This window comes from Furipterus horrens, unplaced genomic scaffold, assembly GCF_987537825.1.
Source record: "Furipterus horrens unplaced genomic scaffold, mFurHor1.1.pri manual_scaffold_9, whole genome shotgun sequence".
Lineage (NCBI taxonomy): Eukaryota > Metazoa > Chordata > Mammalia > Chiroptera > Furipteridae > Furipterus > Furipterus horrens.
The window spans coordinates 28052009-28075409 of record NW_028327179.1 but is presented as its reverse complement, the minus strand read 5'-3'; the positions used below and the strand labels follow the sequence as shown (position 1 = coordinate 28075409).

The 23401-nt window shown below is 34.4% G+C and overlaps 1 protein-coding gene across 6 annotated transcripts in view; it reads left to right on the top strand.

Annotated features, from left to right (window-relative positions):
• The window catches only part of MIOS (meiosis regulator for oocyte development), a 180423-nt gene extending 165669 nt beyond the window's left edge, over positions 1–14754 (top strand). For all 6 annotated transcript variants that reach the window (XM_090287203.1, XM_090287204.1, XM_090287199.1 and 3 more), the window contains 6 exons: positions 2428–2493; positions 3315–3473; positions 9424–9576; positions 10853–11057; positions 13624–13753; positions 14525–14754. In XM_090287203.1, coding sequence (XP_090143329.1) covers positions 2428–2493; positions 3315–3473; positions 9424–9576; positions 10853–11057; positions 13624–13753; positions 14525–14621 — 810 coding nt within the window. In that variant the 3' untranslated portion in view covers positions 14622–14754. The remainder of the gene's footprint in view (positions 1–2427; positions 2494–3314; positions 3474–9423; positions 9577–10852; positions 11058–13623; positions 13754–14524) is intronic.
• The last annotated feature ends 8647 nt before the right edge of the window (positions 14755–23401 follow it).

Genomic DNA, 23401 nt, shown 5'->3' with positions numbered 1-23401 from the left:
GAAAATTTTAATAAATGTTCTTAGTGTCCATTTTGGCAGCTCCTTAGTTTCTATATTTTGTTCATTATTTTTAATAAATTGCTGTTGAACTTTTCTGACAACTTCAAATTGATATTCAAGACTATGCTGGGGCTTTTTTTGTTTTTACTATTAGTACTCTTCTTTTAAACAGCAGGCTTTAATTGTTGCACCTTGAAGAAATAAAATGATACTTTAAGGAAGTGCTAGAGAATGATAAAGACTAGAAAAAAGAAGTGATGGTTCAAATTTTAAATTGATAGAGAAGCATATTGTCTAAATATTTAATTCTGTATTTTAAATTAAGTGACCTATTATAAAGACCCTCCTTTTCTTATACCTAAATTTGGGTTATTTAGATAGGGGTATCTTATCTTGAGTAGGAAGTTCATATTTTCAAATTATTTCAAGAGTGTACCTAATTATACTTTATAAATATAATTAATGTTCTATTTTTTATCTTCTCTCAAGGACATGCTCATTGATTTTAGACAGAGGGAATGGGAGGGAGAGAGAGAGGGAGAAAAACTTAAGTTGGTTGCTGCTCATACACACCCTGATCAGGGACCAAATCCACAACCTAGGCATGTGCCCTGACTGGGAATTGAACCTGGGACCTTTTGGTTTACTGGACAACGCTCCAACCAGCTGAGCCACACTGGCCTGGGCTTAATGTTCTTCTTTTTAAAAATTATTAACTTGCAGTTATCTAGTGAAAAGTACTGACTTGAGAAATCAAAAGATGAAGGTCTCAGTTTTTTGCTCTGCCACAGTTACCTTAGCTGGTCAGTTAACTTTGGGGGTTTTAGTTTTCTCAGCTCTAGGATGGGACAGATAATATGTATAACTCTTTCTAGATCAACAATTTTAACACATGAAACTGAATCTAAAAGTTAAATCAAGCCTATATAAAACATGATCCTTCTTTAAGGCAGAGCCCTAAAAAATATTTTATATTTGAGAAAACATACTAAGATAGGTATCAGATGAAGTAGTCTTATGTTTAAAGGAGGAAAACTACAGTTAATAGAATGACTTGAATAGAAATAAGATATTTTTCCCACCTTTATACTATTTTTTACATATCACAAAATTAATTGTACCTTTCTGCCTTCATGGTAAGCATTTTTTCAGAATATTGCTTTACATTATTGAAAATTATACATAAATTTAAGTATTTATCATAATGCTTCTGAAAATTTTGAAACAAACCACCTCACTGTGTTTTACAATAGGCACAAAATTGTGTTTATTTATTTATAAAGGTATGTTGTAAAACTATTCACTTTGTACTTAGAAACATTTTGATTTTCTTTTTAAATTCTGTACTGGTATATTCATACTAGTATATTTACTGGTAATTCACAGGTTTCCTGGACTTGTTTGTTAACTTAGCAGCCAAAGATTTCCTGTTAACTCCCAAATTCATTTCTGTGATGGAAGGATTACATGGCATCTTAAGTTCGATAACTGTGCATCATTGCTTATATATTTTCTGTTGGAGTTATATAAGACTGAACTATAATTTTTTAACTGAATTGGTTGGTTCAGTATTTAAGAGGTGAATTTTTACTTTGTAAGGACAATGACTTTCTTGAGAGTTACATTAAGAAAGGCATCTTACTTGAAATAAGTGAGAGAAAGACAAATACCATGAATTCACTTACATTTGGAATCTAAAAACAAAACAAAGTAAACAAAGAAAGCAAATGGACTCATACATATAGAGAACAAACTGATGGTTGCCAGATGAGAGGGCCCTGGGGGATGGGTGAAAAAGTGGCTAAGGAAGTACAAATTGGCAGTTACAAAACAGTCACGGGGCTGTTAAAGTACAGCATAAAGAATATAGGCAAATAGTTTATAATAACCATGTATGGTCTCAGGCGGGTATTAGACTTACGGGGATCACTTCATAAAATATATAAATGTCTAATGACTATGCCAGACACCTGAAACTAATATAATATTGAATGTCAACTGTAATTGAAATGAAAGTTTTTTTAATTTTTAAAAATGCGTATTAGGGGACCAATGGCTCTGCCAATATATACACAATAATTTATAAATACCTTTGAAAATAAAATTGCACTTTATGTATATAAAATACTTAGTCTTCAGCCCTGGCTTCTGTGGCTCAATGGATTGAATGCCGGCCTATGAACCAAAGGATCACCAGTTCAATTCCCAGTCAGGGCACATGCCTGGCTTGCGGGCCAGGTCCTGCTTGGGGGTGTGTGAGAGGCAAGGGATTGATATTTCTCTCACACATTGATGTTTCTTTCCTTTTCTTTTTCCCTCCCTTCTCCTCTCTCTATAAGTAAATAAAATGTTTTTTAAAATACCTAGTTTTCAAAAATATAAAACTCATAGCACCTAGAAGTAACTCCTTGCTTTTTCTCTTTTCAGTATGAAAACAAAGTTGCTGTCCGTGACAGAGTAGCATTTGCTTGTAAATTCCTTAGTGATAGTCAGGTAAGGACTGATTTAATTCTGTGTTTGAAGTGATTATTGTTTATTGTCACTGGATTAAAAAACTGATTTTTATGTATAAATATGTAAATATCCTCTTTATTGGGTTAAATATTGTATATGTATCTGATGACTAACTTTAAATAATCTTGGCTTAATATTTTAGTTTATTTCTACTTTTGGAAGTGAGATAAGTCAATTGATGAAGATGTTAAACTCACCTCTTAGGGATGCTATAAAAGGATTCCTTTTTTTTCCAAGATAATAAGTACTGAATACATATGCTGTATATATAGTGAGAGAGAAATGCACGTAAGTGACTAGCATTATGATGTGGTGAGTGCTATAATAATGAAGAAGTGCTGGGGGAATGTAGAGAAATCTTGGTGAGAGTTAGGAGTGGAGGGGATTGTGCAAAAAACTTACAAGGGATGGTTATTTTTCATAATCTTCAAGTTTTCTTTCAACTCATTCTATGATTCTATTACAATACATCCCACTATAATAACAAGAACTTTGCATAATAATGACAGTTATCTTTAAATTGATAATAGTATAGTAAACCATCTATAGTTATTTTATAGAATAATTATCAAAAATATAAACGCCTTGCCTTTTTAAAACAACATTTTTAGTGATCACGAATGCTGCATTTAATTTACGTTAGATGCAAAGGCTCCTTAGAGATCATACATCTAGATTTTTGCGAGAGCTTTTGATTTAAAATGTTTTCTATTAAGAACAAAATTGTTCCACATGTAGTTTTGAAAGACAGAGTTATAGTGAAATGGATTGCTTCAGAAGAGTCACTTTGAATTTTCCAGTTAAATAGATACATTGAGAAGTTGACCAATGAAATGAAAGAAGCTGGAAATTTGGAAGGAATTCTGCTTACAGGCCTTACTAAAGATGGAGTGGACTTAATGGAGAGTTATGTCGACAGGACTGGAGATGTCCAAACAGCAAGCTACTGCATGTTACAGGTTGGTGCCGTGTGGCAGCAACTTAAAAAAAATGTTTAACCACCTTCTGTATTTTCTTCCCTCATTAAGTGGGTATGCTCTTTGCTGGCCTAGGATCTTTACAAGGCATTTAGCTTTAACCTAATCAGTTGATCTGCAGAGAACATCTGCCTTATCTTTCTCTCCTTAAGCCTCCTGCATTGGGTTACCCAGCTTTCCTTTCACTTTAGAGGTGTGAGTCTTGATTTTATCAAATGGAGCAGAGAAACCTCTGTTTAATTTCTCCAAATGTTGACACAACTACACCTTCTACAAAAGAGGCTGAAGTTCCCTGATCTGAACTATAGTTTCATTTGAAGTGCCAAAGGCAAGTTATGCCACAACTCTTTTTTTATTTTATTTTATTTTTACCACAACTCTTCTTAATACTCATTTTCTCTTTATTATCAACGGACATGATTTAGGGTAAACAATTTATCTATTTTCTCTGTTTTTAGTGTCCAGTGGTTAACAGACTCCTGGCAGAGGTTCCTTTCTGCTTTACTTTTGTTGGAAATTTGGTGAAAGAGCATTTTGCTGAGATTTCCCGTAGCCCTCCAGCTAATCTTACCTTTGGTGGTGTCCCCTGTCCTGTTTCCATCCTTATACATGAGAGCATGCCTTGTACTTGGAAAACAATAAAATGCTCTCTCCTTTGCCCCTCCTTATGAACAAATATCGATACCGGCCCACGAATTGCAATGCAAATTTACACTGAGATTTCAGGCCACTTCCCGTGGAACAAAAGGTGTCCTATAGCATAATGCATTTTTTTTTTCTTACTGAAATGGGATTATATCTATTAAATAAAACTGTAGACATATGACTGCACAGTGCAGATAGGTTGGTAACCTTTTAAAAAATTTAAGATAATTTTTTAAATGTAAACAAGTGTATATTTGAATCTTGCTTTAAAAAAAATTCAATCTGATATTCAGCTGTGTTTTAATAGGGATGTTTCCTCCGTTTATATTTATATGGTCAAGATTAAATCTACCATCTTGGTATTTATTTTCCTTTTTTTCCCTCTTCCTTTTGTTTACTGTACCTTTCCTGCGTTCTTTTGGGCTAATTGAATATTTCAGTGTTTCACCATCTAGTGGCTCTTTAGCTATACCCTTTTTCATTACTTTTTAAAAACATTTTACTTCCTCATACTTTACATTTCACACCTGATACATCGGTTTTCTCTCCACCCTTTCTCTTTCACACCTCATTCCTCACACCTAACACTTTATGCTTTTTGCTTCATATTTCACGTTTCATAGTGTTACAGCAGTGTAATTTCATTTATACACCCCTTCCTTTGTCCTCTTGTCATATATTTTACGTCTGCCTGTTGTAAACTCCAACTTACTGTGTTACTACTTTTGCTTTGAACGTTTAGTTGTCCTTTGTGTAAATTATGTGAAGAACAAAAACATGAGCTTTTATATTTATTTACTTATTTACTCTTCCAGGTACCGTTTAGACCAATAGACCCAAATTTTATGTGGTATCATTTTCCTTTGGTCTTCCTTTTTAGTATTTCTTTTTTTATTGATTATGCTGTTACAGTTGTCCCAATTTCCTTCCCCCCTGTCCCCCTCCAGTAGTCTCCCCCCTTAGTCCATGCCCATTGGTTGTGCATATAGTTCTTTTCAACATCTTCCTGTCTACTCCACTACCTCCCACTATGCTTCCCAATTCCTGTACCGTCTCCCTCCCTCTCCCCCCGCCCCCTCCCTGCTGACCTCCCCCCAGTAGGTTCCCCTTACCTATAATTCTTTTTCCCTTCTTGTTGCCTGCTTAGTTTGCCCTTGCCTCAGTTCCCTAGCTTCCGCTGTTGGTTGTTGTGATACAGTTTTCATTTTAATGTTCATTGTCCTGATCCTCCTTCTTCTAAACAAGTCCCTTTAACATCTCATATAACAGTGGTTTGGATCTGATGAACTCCTTCAGTTTTACTTTGTCCTGGAAGCACTTTCTCTGCCCTTCTATCCTGAATGAGAGCTTCGCTGGATAGAGTAATCGTGATTGTAGGTTTTTGATTTTCATTATTTTGAATATTTCTTGCCAGTCCCTTCTTGCCTGTAAAGTCTCCTTTGAGAAATCAGCTGATAGTCTAATTGGGACCCCTTTGTACATGATTCTTTTCTTCTCTCTTGCTGCTTTTAAGATTCTCTATCTTTAATTTTTGACATTTTGATGATAATGTGTCTTGGTATGGTCTTCTCTGGGTCCAGCCTATCCAGAACTCTCTGTGCTTCTTTGACCTGTAAGTTCACCTCCTTCCCCAAGTTAGGGAAGTTCTGCTTCATTATTTTTTCACATAATTTTTCAATTTCTAGTTCTTCACCCTCTGGTAATCCGATAACCCGAATGTTCGTTCTCTTATAGCTGCCCCAGAGGTTTCTGAGCCTCTCGTCCTATTCCTCACTCTTCGTTTCCTCTTTCTGCGCTGGTTGACTGTTTGTTCCCTCCCTATGTTCCGATTTGTTGATTTGATCCATGGCTTTCCCTTCCTCACCACTTGTATGTATTTTTGTTCCTTTCAGCAGGGCTAGCCTTCGTTCCTTCCCTGTCTTGATTTAGCCCCACTGTCTTATGACTATGGCTCTAAACTGAGCTTCTGAAAGATCCGCTATTTGTTCCTTGGTCAAGGCCTTTATTTGTTTTTTCGTTAGCTGTGAGATTGGTATTTCAGTCATTAATTCTGCCATTCTGACCGTTTTGTTTATCTTTCCCTCTTGGGCGGGGCGCTGTCACACCTCCTACGCTGTATTGGGCAGAGCCCCGTGTGCTCCTCACAACCTGGCGACCTTTCTCACCACCCTGTGGTGCTTTGCGTGGGGGCGGGGGTCCAGGGTGGATGCCTGCTGTTACTCTCCGCTGGTGAACAGGGCCGCCTCCCAATGGGGTCTGCCCTCTCTGGCGCTGGAATCTTGAATCGAAGGGTTCGGTCTGCAGCCAGAGCCGGCCCCCAGGCGCCTCTTTCCTCCCCCCAAACACAGGCGTCTGGTCTCCAGGTCCTGCCGTTCGCCGCTGCCGCCTCCAGCACAGTTCGACCTTTCTCAGCTGCGGGCTCCCACTTCCTACCCGTCCCGACGAGCACCACTTGTTTATAACTGCATACGTTGGACTTCTATGTAGCTTTATTTTCTGGAACTTCTTATTATTTTTAGTTTTGCATTAGCTGTAATCCTTAGTTGTAGAGCGAGACAGAGGGTGTCAGTCTACGCCTCCATCTTGGCTGGAAGTCCTTTTGTATTTCTTATAGTACAGAATTACTGGGGACATATTCTCTCGGTTTAATTTGAACTGAAAATGTCCATTTTGTTCCTGTTTTTCTTTTAACACTTTAAAGATTTGGTTTCGTAATCTTCTGACCTCCACTGTTTCTGATGAGAAGTCAGCTTTTACTATCGTTGTTTCCCCTGTGCAACTTTTTATTTTTTCTTGGGCTGCTTTCAAGGTTTTCTTTTTAATTTTTAGCAGTTTAACCTTGTTGCCTAATGTGGTTCTTTTCTTCCTGCTTATGGTTGACTGAGCTTCTTGGATCTGTAGTCAGTGTTTTTAATCACATTTGGGAAGTTTTCAGGTTATTTCTTTAAATTTTTTTTTTTTGCCTCAATCTCATTCTCTTTTTCTTGAACTCTAATATATATACATTAAAAAATTTAATAATATCCTATAGGTATCGGAGACTCTGTTTTTCTTCCAGCTTTTCTTTGTTCTGTTCCTCAAATTGGATAAGTTCTATTCATTTACTCGTTGACTCTTCTGTCACCTTCTTCCTGATGTTAAATTTTCCAGGGAATACTTAATTTCACTTATTGTACTTTTTAAATTTAGAATCTCAATTGTTTTGTAGTTTATATTTTTCAGCCAAGATTCTTATCTATTCATCAATTAAAACACTTTTTCTTTAAGTCTTTGAACATATTTCTAATAGCTGCATTGAACTCTTTGTCAGCTAACTCTTAACATATGGACTTTTTAGGTTTCGTTTCTGCTGACTGCCTTTTTCCTTGACGTTGAATAACATTTACCTGTTTATATGTCTAGCAATTTTTAATTTACTACTGCATGTTGTGTGCCGACATTATATGTCCTTTTACCTTTTTCTGAAGAACTTTGGCTAATACCTTTGGAAGTTCAGTTCTTTGTCTCACATTTTGCTACTGTGGGTCTGTGGAAAGCCCACAGTGTTCTGCAGGCTCTTTTCATCTGGTCAGACCTAATCTGAATTGTTCCCTCTGCTTTGTCAGAGCTTGGTTTTATGTTTTATAGCGGCCATCAAGAGAAAACTTACTGAATATGAATTGACCAAATTCTTTCTTAGTTTAGCTTTACTGCAACGGAAGGGGCAAGAGTGGCGGTATGAAGATTTCTTTTTTTAAAAAATACTGGGGTTGTATTCATTAGTATTTAGTTCTAGCTAACTAGGTCAAAAATAAGAATAGAGTAATGTTTACATTTAAAAAAAATAAAATCGTCAACTAAGAGTTTTTCTGCATGTTCCTATAGTTAAATTAAGTTTGGTTTGTAATTACTTCCTAACAGGTGAAAGATACGATCTTTCTATTTTAGTGGAATGTGTAAAGATTAGTTTCAGATTTCTTCCTGTTTTCCATAAGTAAGATGCTTGCAAAATTTTAACATTTTAGTGTTCTCTCTGGCTCCCAAATAGAACTGAAAAAACTGGGCTTCCCATTGATGCCCATAATCTCATGGGAAGTAGAGACTTATTCTACTTTCTTCATAAATTAAGGAAGATATATATTGGACAGGACTGTAAGCACTCTCTGAGAACCAAAGCAAGGATAGGTGACATGTGGAATGTGGCAGCTGCCAGGGAACATACATCTTTAGGAAAAGTCTTACTGGCAAGAGATTAAAGTTGTTAATGAGAAGAAATCTAAATTTAAGGAAAAATAAATTGTTACTTTTCACTGTGTCTTGGGAATATAAGAACTAAGAACATTTTGGGTTGGTGTTTTTCTTTTTAATTTTTAAGGTAATAAGTCTGTGTTTTAATTGGTGACAAGAGAGAGAATAGGCAGGTTTTACTTTCAGATAAGTAAGTACAGTATTCCCTCACTTATTGTGGGTATTATGTTCTAGACCCGTCCCCCCTCCCCCCCGCGATAGGTGAAATTCCGCGAAGTAGGAACCTTACATTTATTTTAGTATTTATATATATTTTAAGGCTTTATAAACCCTTCCCACACACTTATAAACCGTTCCCAGTCCCTTATTAACCTTTCCTACTCCCTTATTAACCTTTTCCACACTTTTATAAACACTACTTATGTTCTTAAACATATTCTACACTCTTAAACCTACATACCTTTAACAACATACATATACAGTACCGCAATATAGCAAAAAATCCACGATAAATAATTAAATATAATATTTTAAAAAATCCTACGATACAGTGAGGCCACGATAAGTGAACTGCGATATAGAGAGGAACTACTATATAGTACGATAGCATCTCAGTTCACAGCAGATTGCTAGATATGAAGGACCAGGCTCAGTATTATTTTAAATGTGATTTAGCAGCTTTGGTGTGTATTTGGATCAGGTAGCAAACAAATTTTGTGAACCCAGAAGTTTTAATTGTTGGGATAAAGAGTATTCACATTAGTTGTTACTGCATTCATTCAACCAGGAAGGTGACTCATTTGCTCTTGGGTGTTTAAACTTTTTACACTTCCCTAGCCTGTTCTAATGATATATACATTATATATGTCTGTCGTTGGTAGAAACCAGCTTAAAGTAAATTAATGGAGTTTCTAACAATTACTTCATCTAAGTCCTCAGTAGGATTTGGCAAAAAGGAGGCCTATTTCTTTTGTGTGACTCATACTCACGTTACCTTAGGATCTTCTGGTTTAGCCAGGAAGTTTTTAAACAACTGAAATAATTCATGTTTTCTTTTTAGGGTTCTCCTTTAGATGTTCTTAAAGATGAAAGAGTTCAGTACTGGATTGAGAATTACAGGAATTTATTAGATGCCTGGAGGTTTTGGCACAAACGAGCTGAGTTTGATATTCACAGGAGTAAGTTGGATCCCAGTTCCAAGCCTTTAGCACAGGTAAGTACATTGTTTTGGAGAGAATCAAAGAACATCTGCCTAATATTCTGGCCAAAAGTAGAAGTATTTATAGCATATTTTATAGGATACATTGAGAATTCAATTTAATAAACTAGTATTAGCCACTCTTTTGCCTATATTGAGTTGCCATTGATGTCTTTATCCTGTATTGCACTTTGCCTTTGATCTTCCTGGGTTTTTTTTGGTTCTGCTACTTTCTAACAGTCACCTCAGTGGCTTGAGCTTCATTCAGTCCAAGACAGAGCAAGCCTCAGCAGGCCTAGAGGATCTTAGGCAAAACTAAATCAATCCCAGGGCTCTCTGAGGTTTTTTGGTATATTTTAAGCCCTTTCAGAATCTAAACTATTCTGTTGTGTTATAAATTCAATTTATTTATTGTTTTTCTGCACTATTTGTATATAATAAGGCAGGATTTTTAACAGTATATACATATATATCTGTATGTGATGACACATAGAAATTTTAATTTTTATTGTAGCATTAATTTAAAAAACAAGATCAATTATCTCATAAATCGCTTGACATAAGATCACTTTATATCTAAGTTCAGACATTAAATATCAGGTATATCCTCATTGTGAGCACTGGATGGTGCTGTTTTCTTATTTTAAAAGTTGAGAAAATAGTGCTTGTATTGTATTAAAGCAACTTTAGTATTAGTAAAATAGAATTACATGATAGTATTTGTTAGTGATCTATATGATAAGTGTTTAAGAGCCTAGGAGTTTAATTTTAAAGCAGCAGAATGAACAGTTAATATTGTTATTATTCTAAAGTTTTAACTGTTTAACGTTACGGGATCCTTCACTCCTTATCTTATGAAATGAGTGTTTTCTTTACAGGAAAATTTGTTCAGGAGATTATATCATGGTACTTTGGATCAGAAGCCATATTGGGATATTTTGTAATGTCTCTAAAGTTTCTTTTATTTCTAAAATGTTGACATCTAATGTTACCAAGTCCTTATTATTTCTGGAATGTAGGGATCTAATGTGAACTCTAAAGTCTCTATTATTTCTAAAATGTTGGGATCTGACATTACCAATGTTTTTCTGTGTATATCAGTGGCATTGGGGAGAATATAATTAAACAAAGGTAACAGAAAAGTACTCAGTGTAACTGCTAAGTGGAAATCTTAAATGAGAGCTAGTCAAACTTAGCCAATAAATTGTTTCATAGCACAAAATAATGTTTAAACTTTGAATTTATTTTATTTATAAAGTTTACGTTATATTTTAACTTATTTGTTTTATAGGTGTTTGTGAGTTGCAATTTCTGTGGCAAGTCCATCTCCTACAGTTGTTCAGCGGTGCCTCATCAGGGCAGAGGCTTCAGTCAGTACGGTGTCAGTGGCTCGCCCACGAAATCAAAAGTCACGAGTTGCCCTGGCTGTCGAAAACCCCTTCCTCGATGTGCACTTTGTCTCATTAATATGGGGACACCTGTTTCTAGCTGTCCAGGTATCTGTTCTACAATCTACTCTTCTGAGCTAAAGTTGTTTCTTCATAACTGATTTAATATTGCAAATGAAAGGCAGACTAGCTTGATTTTATATTATTTCTAAGAGCAAGCCACTTGCTGGCTTTTGTTCCCTATAGTTTATAAAATCTATACATTAAAAAATAAACTCTATATCCATGATATCACAGGTGATCTCACAAATTCTAGCCAATTTGAAGTAAGAAAGAAGAGCTTAAATATTACATAATCTTACAATATCATTTTCTGACTGCTCTTTTTAAGAGGAGTTCCCTCAAATATTATATTTGAAAGTCACACGCCCTCACCCTCATCTGTTAAAACCACTTTGTATGCGTAAAGAGTTTTTGATAGTCTCAAAGCACTTTCACATCTCCTCTTATTTCATTTTCAAAATCTACCTGTGAAATACATACAGAAAGTATTAACTTAGAAGTCAGATTCCTTTACTTGTAGGTTTTGGTGCTTTTTCTCCTATATTTGTCAGTTACCTAGCAAATATTTTAGAAATATTAGGAATATTGTTTACTGCTTATAGTGAGCATATAGAAAAAAATTGAGAACAATAGCTAATTGAATATAATGTATCCAGTAGCTGGAAATATTCCAGCTATTTATATAAGTTGATTGATACTATGGAAAACATTTCAGTTAAAAACATTTGAATATTTGGCACAGTGGTATAATGAATAATGAATAAACTAGACATGGTGTCAGAATGACTCTTAGCTATAGCTCTGACATTCAGTCTGTGGCATTGAGAGTTACTTTAACCTTTTTCATATAAAGTGTTGGACTGAGAGATTCTTTCTAGTTAGGAAATTTTGTAATTGTATTCTGCAGCTGATTCATGTAAGTAGTCTGCTTTATTGTTGCATTAACATCTGTGAAAGAGATTTGCTGGTATCATTGGCTGAGTAATTATTTTTCATTTTTCATGCCTTTTTAAAAACATAAGGCAATATGTAATTTTTCAAATGCACTTGTTAGTTTCAATTTAAATTTTAATCAAGGATTTTAATTTTAATACATTACAGGTTGATCACTTTTTTAAAGCCCCAATACAGTAGTCCTCTCTATATCGCAGTTCACTTAGCGCGGCCTCACTGTATTGTGGGATTTAAAAAATATTATATTTAATTATTTATCGCGGAGTTTTCAATATATCATGGAATTTTGCAGTACTGTATACGTATGTTGTTAAAGTTATGTAGATTTAAGAGTGTAGAATATGTTTAAGAACATAAGTAGTGTTTATAAAAGTGTGGGAAAGGTTAAGGGACTGGGAACGGTTTATAAGTGTGTGGAAAAGGTTTATAAAGTCTTAAAATATATATAAATACTAAAATAAATGTAAGGTTTCTACTTAGCGGAATTTCACCTATCGCGGGGGGGTGGGGGTCTAGAACGTAATACCCGCAATAAGTGAGGGAATACTGTGCTAATAAATAGAAAATAAAATTTTTTGTTAACTACAACACAGATAAGAATGTATCTGTCATGTACTGTAATAAATCTAACATCAATGAGCTTCTACCCTGTTTAAGCTAAAATTGTCTGTACTGATGGCTTTGATCATTTCTCCTTGCCTAGTCATACCTCTTTCCTCCTCCCCATATGTAACCACTATGCTAAATTGTGAGTTATTCAGTCTCTAGCAGTCTATATGGTTTTATCACATGTTTATTTGTGTCTGTGTTTTAAATTCTATCCAATGAATCATGTGGAATATGTCCTTTGGCTTGCCTGTTTTGCTCAACATTGGGGTTTTTTAATTTATTTTTTTAGTGTCAGTTATGCTGATGAATGTAGCTGTGGTTTATTTATTTTTCATTATTATTTAGTATTTCATTCATGACTACAGCACAGTTTTTTCACTCTTCTGTTGAAGGACATTTTGGTTGTTTCCAGATTATTACTACTATGAATGATGCTACTGTGAACATTCCTGCATATCTCCTTTTAGCATGTACAAAGTTCCTCTAATATATTTACCTATAAGTAGAATTGCTAAATCATACTGTTTGATAATGTTTTATTTTGAATTTTTATGTTCTGTTCAGGAGAGCGATGGGCCTATAATCTTCCTTTTTTACATTATTTTTGCGTGGTTTTGTTAGCCAAGTTTTACCAACTTCATAAAGTGCTTTGGGAAATTTCCCCTCCTGCCCTATTCTCTGAAAGAGTTTATATAGATAAAAACTACCTGTTCTTTCAGTTTTAGTATAACTCACCTGCAAACTCGGCTTGGCATTTTCTTTGTGGGAAGATTTTGAACTACTAGTTATTTCTCTCAAATTGTTAATTCAGATTGCTTCTTAGTGGGTTTGATACTTCACATTTTTCAGTGTTTTATTAGCTATAAAAAATGTAAGGAAATTCCTGTTGTCTGGTATCTTTTCAATATAACTAGATTCTAGCATGAAAGTTGCTTTTTTAGTATGACATATGATTTGTATTTTGACACTGTTTTAGAAATACCTTTAAAGAAACTTTGAATAAAATATTGTGATGCACTTATTCAAGATAATTTTCTTTAACCTACAGGAGGATCCAAATCAGATGAAAAAGTAGACTTGAGCAAGGACAAAAAATTAGCTCAGTTTAACAACTGGTTCACGTGGTGTCACAATTGCAGGCACGGTGGGCACGCTGGACATATGCTTAGCTGGTTCAGGTAATCGACACATTCCTTCTCCAATAGGCTTGGAGTTAGAGGATATAAAGCAGGTGACCTTTTAATACTTCAGGTTTATACAGTGAAAGGATGAATTTCTTCTTTCCTGTCACCTGAGTTTACAAAGGAGGTGGCATTTCTATTATTAGATATTCTATGTAATTTTAAACTAAAAAATTAAACTTATATAAACAACAGTTTAAATATGATGTATGGGTTCAGTGTTTGAATAACATTATTTAACTTTATTTGAGAAGAGAATATGCTTATAGTTTTTCACAACTAATTGAATATCCTATCATATAATATATAATATCTTCTAAATCAGCTTATTATGTAGTAAGTAAGCACCTCATGCAGTGGAGACTCTCAAGACCATCTTTGACTTTTACACTGAGTGGTGCCAGTGGCCCTTTACTCCTTGCTGTAGCTTTTACATCCAGTTTGTCACAATGGCTTGAATTTAAACTGAGCACATTGCTTCCCCTTCATAACTAAGTGAGATAGATTGTTATGTATCTATAAAGTACAGCTATTCAATTTTTCAGTAACTTTCTCCTCACGTTTAGCTTGGCAGTCATTTTTGATTCAGTGCTTTTAATGTTTTCTTTTTTTCTTTTTGGGTTTTAATTGCTATATTTTTCTAAGTGCCATTTTGAAAAAATTGCCTTATAGATATAGACAGGTATATAAAGAAATGTGCATATGTATGTGTATATGTGTATATATGTATAATTTAGACTTTTAACTGTTACTTGACCTATTTTTTAGGGACCACGCAGAGTGTCCTGTGTCCGCATGCACTTGTAAATGTATGCAGTTGGATACAACAGGGAATCTGGTGCCTGCAGAGACTGTCCAGCCGTAAATGCTATCACCTAAAGAGAAACCTTCATGTGTGGAGCTTTCTCATAGATGTCCTGCATAGCTCAAAAACATACCTCAGAGCAAGTCACTCATGACTTTCCTGTAATGGGAAAATAAATCATTCTATCATATCAGCAATTTGATGTTTGAGTGATTTTGATGTGCTTCATAGAGACAAGTGCTGCTGAACTGGACATCAGAGTCTGGGATGAATGCTATTGAGTAGGTTGAAAAAGTTGATTTTGGAAGAACTTCCTAAGGTTTTGTTGAAATTATAAACGCTATACAAGCAGAGTTTCTGGAATAGCCAGGAACAGACCTTGAACCTATATCTGCCAAACTGAAAGTGGATATCCATTAATACTCTTTGAAAATAGAATTAAATGACCAATTCAGTGACTCAGATGACAGGTGAAACTCATCCTTGCTTAGATTTCTTTGAGATAAAATTAAAACTGTGGATTTTTACTTTTAGAATTGGAGAATGTCTACCCCACACTGGAGAATAACTTTTGTCAAGGTATGGTTGATATATATGTATATTTTAAGGAGTCTTTTTCCTCTTACACTTTGATTTTAACATAAAAAATATTTTGGCACAGACCATTATTATCTTCCTAGAAAAGCCAAAATTGAGAATGTATCTTGCAGACTTTTTGAAGAGAAAAATATGCATCATTTCAGGGGAATATGTTATAAATTTTTTTTGTTTCAGCCTTTTGCTTTTCAATGTCCTGATTCGTCTTTAAAAATTTCTCTCCCTATTAATTCATCATCTTGTGCTCATCATCCAGGAGCATTTTACTAAACACAAAGTCTGTGCAAGATTTTATGTGACCAGCCATTCAGCAGTCTTATGTCAGTATGTCTTACTGTCAGATTGCCTCCTGTTTTAGAATACCCTATTTTTTCCTAAGATAAACTGGGAGATGTTGGGGTAAAAGGGGTTACTTTGGAGACAATTTTACTTTACATGTAAGTTTCTAAAAATAAGTATATTTGAGTCAATTCAGGGTCTTTATTTTACAATTTTATTTCTTTTTTACAGCTATAGATAGTTGAAAGAGAAATATAAAGGATCTGTAGCATGCTTCTCTGTCATCTGAATGATTGTTCAGAGGACTAAACTGATTTTGATAGTTGAAGTTGTATTCATAGATTTTTAAAAAGTAACCCTAAAACTTAATTATTTTTTGAATTTTGGAGAAATATCTTGAATTTTAAGAGTTTTCATGTTACCAGTATTACTGATGAAACTAAGCTCTGAGAAACTAACATTAGTTTGAGGTGTGACCTAAATATTGAACAAAAGTGGAATAAAATTTTTTTTGTTTTACTTTGAGATATGATGCAGAAAACCCTTTCTAGGAAAACATTACATATTTGCTTTCAATGTCTCACCTAGATGGTGACAATCTTCTTTTAAAATAAAAGGATTGGGGATAATTATATTTAAAAAAAAATTTCTTTTTTACTAACATTGCTATGAAGGGGACTTTTCAGCCTTCTTTTAAGTAAATCTTCCCAATTTCATTTTACTAAAACAGAACCTTTACCTTTAAAATTGTTTTACTTGTAATGTCCCTTTCAAATTTATTGTGTCCTAAATGTGAAAAGTCAGCTTTGTAGTAATGTCAAACTGTATTACACATTTTCAACTTTTTCTAACTCAAGTAAAATTATTGAATGTATATTTAGAATAGGGTTATATTGAAAATATTTATAATTTGTGGAAATACAATATAATAAGATAAAGTCTAGTATATAAATAATCCAATTGTTTGTAATTGTAAGGGTGACATTTTAAAGATTGTTTATACCTATGTGTCAAGTTCCTAATTTCTATGAAACCCAAATATCTATATGTGTACTGTTATGCTTGTTTTGCACTTCAGTGTATGTGGACCATAAGCATAGATTAAAATTATTTTTCTGTTTTTGTTACTAGGTCACTGATGTTTGGGTTTATAAACTCAGCAAGTTATTTTACCTAAACATGTTCAATAGAAATGTTCAATAAAAATGTTTTTATTATTTTTTTAAAATTCAATAAAACTGGGTTGAAGTCAATATGTCTAATCTAGAAATTATCTATGACTCCTCTAGAAATAATTCAGTAAAGTAATAGTAGTACTTAATTTGATGACAAATTCGATATTTAATCTTAGAAGTAATTTTTTTAGGCTCTGTTTTTCAGTTTACTGTGCTTTACAGAGTGGTTATTCTTTAAAAATCTATTCAAAAAGTAACTTTCCATTGTCAGTGCTACACATGGTAAGTATTATAGTTAGAATACAGCTCTCCATTTAATTGCATGGCTCAATTTAATTTCAATTGCTCATTACAAGTATGGGCTTTGAATTTTAAATGATAATCCTAGCCTTATTATTGTAGCCAAGTGACTTGACAGTTTTGATCTTCAATTTTCCACATAGGTTAAAGGCAAGGTACAGAAATACCTACCTCATAGGGTGGTGGGACTGTTCAGTGATGTAATAAACAGGATGTGCTATATCCCTGTCGCATAGTAAGTGCTCTGTAGAAGGTAGTGATTAACAGTCATCATAACCTTAATCTTTATTGGCTATTTGGTGTCAGTACTTTTAAACTGAACATAGTACAGTTTAAATGAAGGTTCTACATTTGTCTCAGAAGTGGAAATTTCCCAAGAATTTGTTTTCCCAAATCTAGATAAATTATGGCAATTTCTTTGGAGATAGGACTTAGCTACTTTTGTTTATCCTATATTTTGAGTATTACTTTTTGCTGGATGGAATCTTCTGAACAAGTACTTAGAAGTTTAATATGGTATAAGTGTGAACCCAGGCATGAAAATTAAAATTTTGGCCAATCTGGACAGTGGGCCAGTGGCTCTTTAAACTTGAGGTTTTCATGCCTATTCAATTCTCAAATCTTGTTCTTCATGGGAGAAAGTACCCACTATTATCTCTGTAATTTTTCCTCTTCTGCCATTCTGTTACACTTGATGTTCATTTAAGTTAACGTGTTGGGGTGGTAGTGGTAATAGAAAAGGAAGTATACTATTGGATTTGTTCTCCCTTGGGATAGCTGTAGCTAAAGCAAGTCGGCACTAATTAGTTTACATGTCTAATATCTGCTCAGATAAAAGCTCAGAGAGGTGGGAGAGATATGTCCCATTTTAGTTCATCCTCATTCCCATTGAGTGCTTTTGACCCACGTGGCCATGGCAGGGTGGGGCTAGCTGGACAGCTGCCTTTCTTTCTAGTGCTCTAAGTCCTTCCACTACATCATTTTATTTTCCCTTTGACCCCCAAATTTTATGTTACTTTGCTAATTATGAAAAGTACCACTTTACAAAAATATTGTTTTTATAAAATACAAATTGTTTCAGAGTAAAGAGACAGAAGGAAAGTTTTCCAAATGTTTATTAAAGCTAACATAACTCGCATGCCCGATTACAGATAACCAAAAAAACTGGTTTCACTTAGGAATATGCATTATAAATTCATGAGTAAAATGGATATCAAGCAAAGCATATTAATGAGAATCAGTTACTGTTGGTGCTTATTATGTGTCAGGTATGATGCACATTATCTTATTTCATCCTCATGGTAGCGCTACGAGCAGATATGCCATCTATATCTGTGTCCATTCTATGCGTGAGGCAATTAAAAGTGTAGGGACGTTAAGTCAGTGATCCTAGATTACACAGCTAATAAATAGCAGAGCCAAGATCTAGACTCCAGTAGTCTCATGGGTTCCCAAGCTGTATTTTTAATTAACTATTTTATACTTATATGTAGTGCTTTGTAGGCTGTGTATAGAATAATCCATCATGATAAAGAGGAGTTTATTTAGTATTAATGTCAAAAGAGGAAAACTATGTCAATATCTCCTTGGATGTAAAAGGCACTTGATAAAATTTAAAATATTGACTCAAATTTGTTTTTGAGATTTAGTTTTTATCCTGCAAGGGAAATATATTTTTCTTCATTTTTTTCTCTCCCCATTTTACTATTTAAAACAGCTGGCATCATACCTAATGGACAAATTCTAGAATCCTTACCACTATAGACAGAAATAAAATGAGGGTCCTATCGTTACCTCCAGTTCTGCATATAACAATGCAAAAGAGCAGAGTGAAATGAGGTGCACCCTTGCTTCTTTTTCAAGTCCTTAAAGTTCTTAGTTTGTGTGGCAAAAATACCATAAGTATTTAAAAGACAAGCAAACTGATAGGCAACATCCATAACAAATTTAATACTCTTAATTCACAAAGAATATTCTTAAATCCATAAAGAAAAGACACAACCAATAGTTAATACTGATCAAGACCTGGAACAGGCAAAATTAAATGGCCAATAAATAATATTAAATTAGTAACAAAGTCATGCTGATTAAAACAATAAGACACTCTTCACCTGCTTATTTAGAGCAAAAAAGAAAAAGAAAAAACTCATCAACATGGAAAACAGTGTGGTGATTGCCAAGTGGGGAGGTAGGGCGGGGAGTGGAAGAGGGTAAAGGGACAAATGGTGACGGATGGAGACTTGACCTGGGGTGGTGAGCACACTGTACAGATGATGTAGAATCGTGCACCTGAAATTTATATAATTTTGTTAACCGGTGTCACCCCAATAAATTCAATTTAAAAATGTTTTATTCCTGACAATAAGATGTAAGACAATGTTTTCAGATAGCTAATAATAGCGTCTTCCTTTCCTTTCACATGTTTGGGGGTCATTCTTCCTTACCTTATGTTATGCCCTTACCCTAAAAACACTTTCTTCATTCCACGAAAAAAAAATAAATCAAAATTCAGGAAAGCAGCAGCCACATGTGTTCACGGTAATGTGGTAGCACAATGAAGTTCCGGGCCCAGCACCCTTCTCATCAGTGCTGCTTTGGATAAGCCCAGACACCACCAGAATGGGCTGCTGCTCAGGCAGATTAAATTAGAAAAGCTTGTAGTGTACTCCCCCCAAAACTACCAACATGATTAATCAGTTTCACTGGCTGTTTGTAAATGCATTTCACCAAAGAACTGAGGAAAAAAAAAAAAAAGCATGTTCATGGATGTAGGAAAGGAACATTCTCAGGTAATAGCTCATGAGAGTTTATTAATCGGTACTGGTGTTATTGAGGACAGGTGAGCAATATATATCAAAAGCTTTTAAAAGGTTCTTACCCTTTGACCTAGTATAGGGGGAACATTTTTGGAGGGCATGATTGGATAAATGCCAATACAAAGATGTACAGTATCTCTATGAAGTGGTTGGTCACAGTATTTATAAAAAACCTGGAAACCTTAATATCCAGTAATAAAGAAATTGTTGAATACATACAATAGAATGCTAACTATTCAAATAATATATTTTTATGGACAGCGGTAGATTTGTGATAGCTTGATAAATGGAGGGGAAGGCAAGTTATAGGATGATATGTGTAGCATATAAATATTTGCTTGGGACACGAATATTTACAAAAATATTAACAGTGGTCAACAGTGGGATTTTAAGTGACTTTTTTTCTCGCTTATCTGTATCTTCTAGTTTTTCTACAGTAATGATGAATGTTCATATCACACACACACATTACTGGCTTTTATAAAAATTACCAATGAACTTGTATCTTGTTATTGCCATAATGAACAGTCAGATGGGGACTTACATGAGGTAAGGAAACAATACAAGGTATTTTGAAAATTAGTATTGAGATCTAATTGTTTGAAAGCACTTTTCTAGATTTCATATTCTATAGTAATATTAGGTTGGCCAAAGAGCACATTTATTTTTTCCTTTAAATGAAAGACGTTTTTCATTTTTATCAACAATTTTATTGGCGTGCATATTTTGAGTATGTTGCCTATCTCCTGCTATTGGCTTCTAGTGGATAGAGGCTAGGGGTGCTGCTAAACATCTTCCAATGTATAAGACAGCCCCACAGCAAAGAATTATTTGGCCAAAATGTCAATAGTACCTAGAAACTTCACAAACCACTTTGGGCATGTTCTCCCAGTCACAGCACCTTCTCCATACACTGCACAAATCTTTTATTGTGTTTCAGTTGCGTTTTTACCTTTCTGAAATAATAAAGCACAATGCACTGAAAATGTTGTGTATTTTCTTCCCTCTTCAGTATGAAAATGGCTGCACAGAAATTCACAGTTTTTGATAAATTTTTAAAAAAAATGCAGGCTGATGCGACAGCTGTTACAATAACTAACAAAATTATTTCAAATGAAGTTAAAGACAGCAAAGCACTATGAGAGCCATTGTACGAGGAAAAATCTAAACACACTTTTTGGCCAACCCAATATACAGAAATAACAAAAAGATATGGTCCTGTCTTAATCACCTCTCTTCTTATTTGGAAATAGTGTATTTTTGTTCTTCACTAAGCACATTGTGTAATGTGTCCATAAGAGAATGCTGATTTCAGCCCTGGCTGGTGTTACTCCGTGGCTTGAGCATTGGCCTGTGAACCAAAAGGTCTCCAGTTTCCTTCCCAGTCAGGCACATGCCTGGGGTGCTGGATGAGGTCCCGCGTTGGGGGCTTGTGAGAGGCAACTGTTTCTCTCTTGCACAACAGTGTTTCTCTCCTTCTCTGTCTCCCTCCCCTCTTTAAAAATAAACTCTTAAAAAAAAATAAAAAAGAATGCTGATTTCCCTGAGGTGAATGTTATATAATTAATGACTACTTCAATTTTCTCTCTTCTAGATATTCCTCATGAGATTTTCCGACTGTTTTGGCTCTGGGCCTGTGGCAGGAAACCTGTTTTCTCTGTTTAGGATTTAATTGATTATTATCCAATCCAATCTAGAGTGCATTTATTTCCAATAATTTAACAAGTTACTTATGTTTAAGCAGAGAATTCTGAACATGCATGCAGGTCCAAGCTTCTAGCAAACTACCATTTGCATGCCTAGACACTGCTAAATGTTATGATTTCAAAGGATTGTGGCATCATAGTTACCCTGGAGGAGACGTGTGTCTAATGGGAGCGGTAGGTGTAAGCATAGTTTTCAGTAAACTCAAATCCATGCAGATGAATATCTATAGTGACTAAAAGAATATTATTTTAGCATCTTGTCTCTGTAAGTCAGAAAGAAGTTTATTTCATTTAATTTTTTAATTTTGAACTTTCAAAAATTATTTTCTAATTAGAAATAATTTGAGGAAGTAGATGTCCATACATTTTTCAAAAATGTGATTTTCTTGCTGATCTATAAATAGTGCAATGTTTTGAAATGCTCTGTTAAAAAGGTAACTTTAGAGCCCCAGCTGGTGTAGCTCAGTGGATTGAGTACTGGCCTGTGAACCAAAGTGTCGATGGTTTGATTCCCAGTCAGGGCACACGCCTGGGTTGCAGGCCAGGTTCCCTGTTGGGGGTGTGCGAAAGGCAACCACACAGTGATGTTTCTCTCCCTCTCTTTCTCCCTTCCTTCCCCTCTAAGAATAAATAAATAAAATCTTTAAAAGATTTTTTTTAAAAGGTAACTTTAGGATTAAAAGATATTTTATGTAATGTCCAAAAATAGAAGCAATAATAGTATTTCAGTGATACAGTCTTTCATCATTCAATTTATGAAAAACATGTTGCTTTCACATAATTTCATAACTACAAATACAGATATAGGAATCTAATTAGTTGGGTTTTTAAACTATGAAGTTATAAAGAAATGGTAGTCTGGAAGAGTATTTGAGGGGAGTAATGTTTGATAAATTCAAAACAGACATTATTGTAAGAATTCATGCAAATCTTGAAGTCTTACATCTTTTTACTTTGAGAATTGAAGCTCCACTTATATATAGATACATACATGTTGAGGGGGAGGCAGTGGGTATATGTAAGAAAGCCTGGAGATTGAAATAGCAAATGTCAAAATTCATGTTTATCCAGATTTGTCACATTGCAGCCACGTATTTTGCTGATGATAGTTTAAGAAGTTGCCACTCTTAAATGAGGTAAAACAAAGTATCTCTTTTAGAAGCAAGTAATTTGATAACTGATTATTTCATAATAAAAATGTGAATGGTACAAAGTCCCTGTGCTAAATACATGATCTCAAAAAATTCCCTGTCAATTTGGAAATTCATATTATTCATTAAGTGGATATACTTAATGTTTGTGCAACTATGGGTGCGTATCTTTATTGTATCCAAATGTTCCCCAAGTAGATGAAGTTGTGTAATTTATGGAGCAAAATGTTCAGTGATTTGATAAATGTGGGGAATATCTTTTGCAAAGGTAATATATTTTCTCTTCTGACCTTTTCCTTCCATTCCTCAAAAATGGAATGTTGGGTTAGTTTTCACTCTTAGGACAAATTATACTTTTTTAATGACAGATTTCTGAAATGCATTCAATTCTTGTTTTTTTAAGAAGTGAGTATAATTCTCTCAGTGAATAAGATACTGCTGGCTTCCAAAGAGAACATTCCTCTAGGCAGGAAGCGTTATTTTCCCTGGTAGAATCAGACATAAATTAGAGATAACTAACCTGGGACAGATTCTTGAGGTCATTTGGGACAACTACTCTTTTGGTATCTCTATCTTCAGAAAATGTTATATGAATTATAGACTATGCCTGTTCCTTCTGGGGATCTAAGAAATTAAAAACATGTATCATCCTTGCCAATAAAATATCCTGTGGAGGAAAGTGAGCCTAAAAGTTGTTCAATAACTTACCTGGTTTGTCTCTTCTATTCTTTTAGAGTTCATTCCCAATATGTAGAATTTATACAGATTTCTAAATAACTTTTAAAATATGCTAGCCTTTGAGTGGTGTGTATTTGC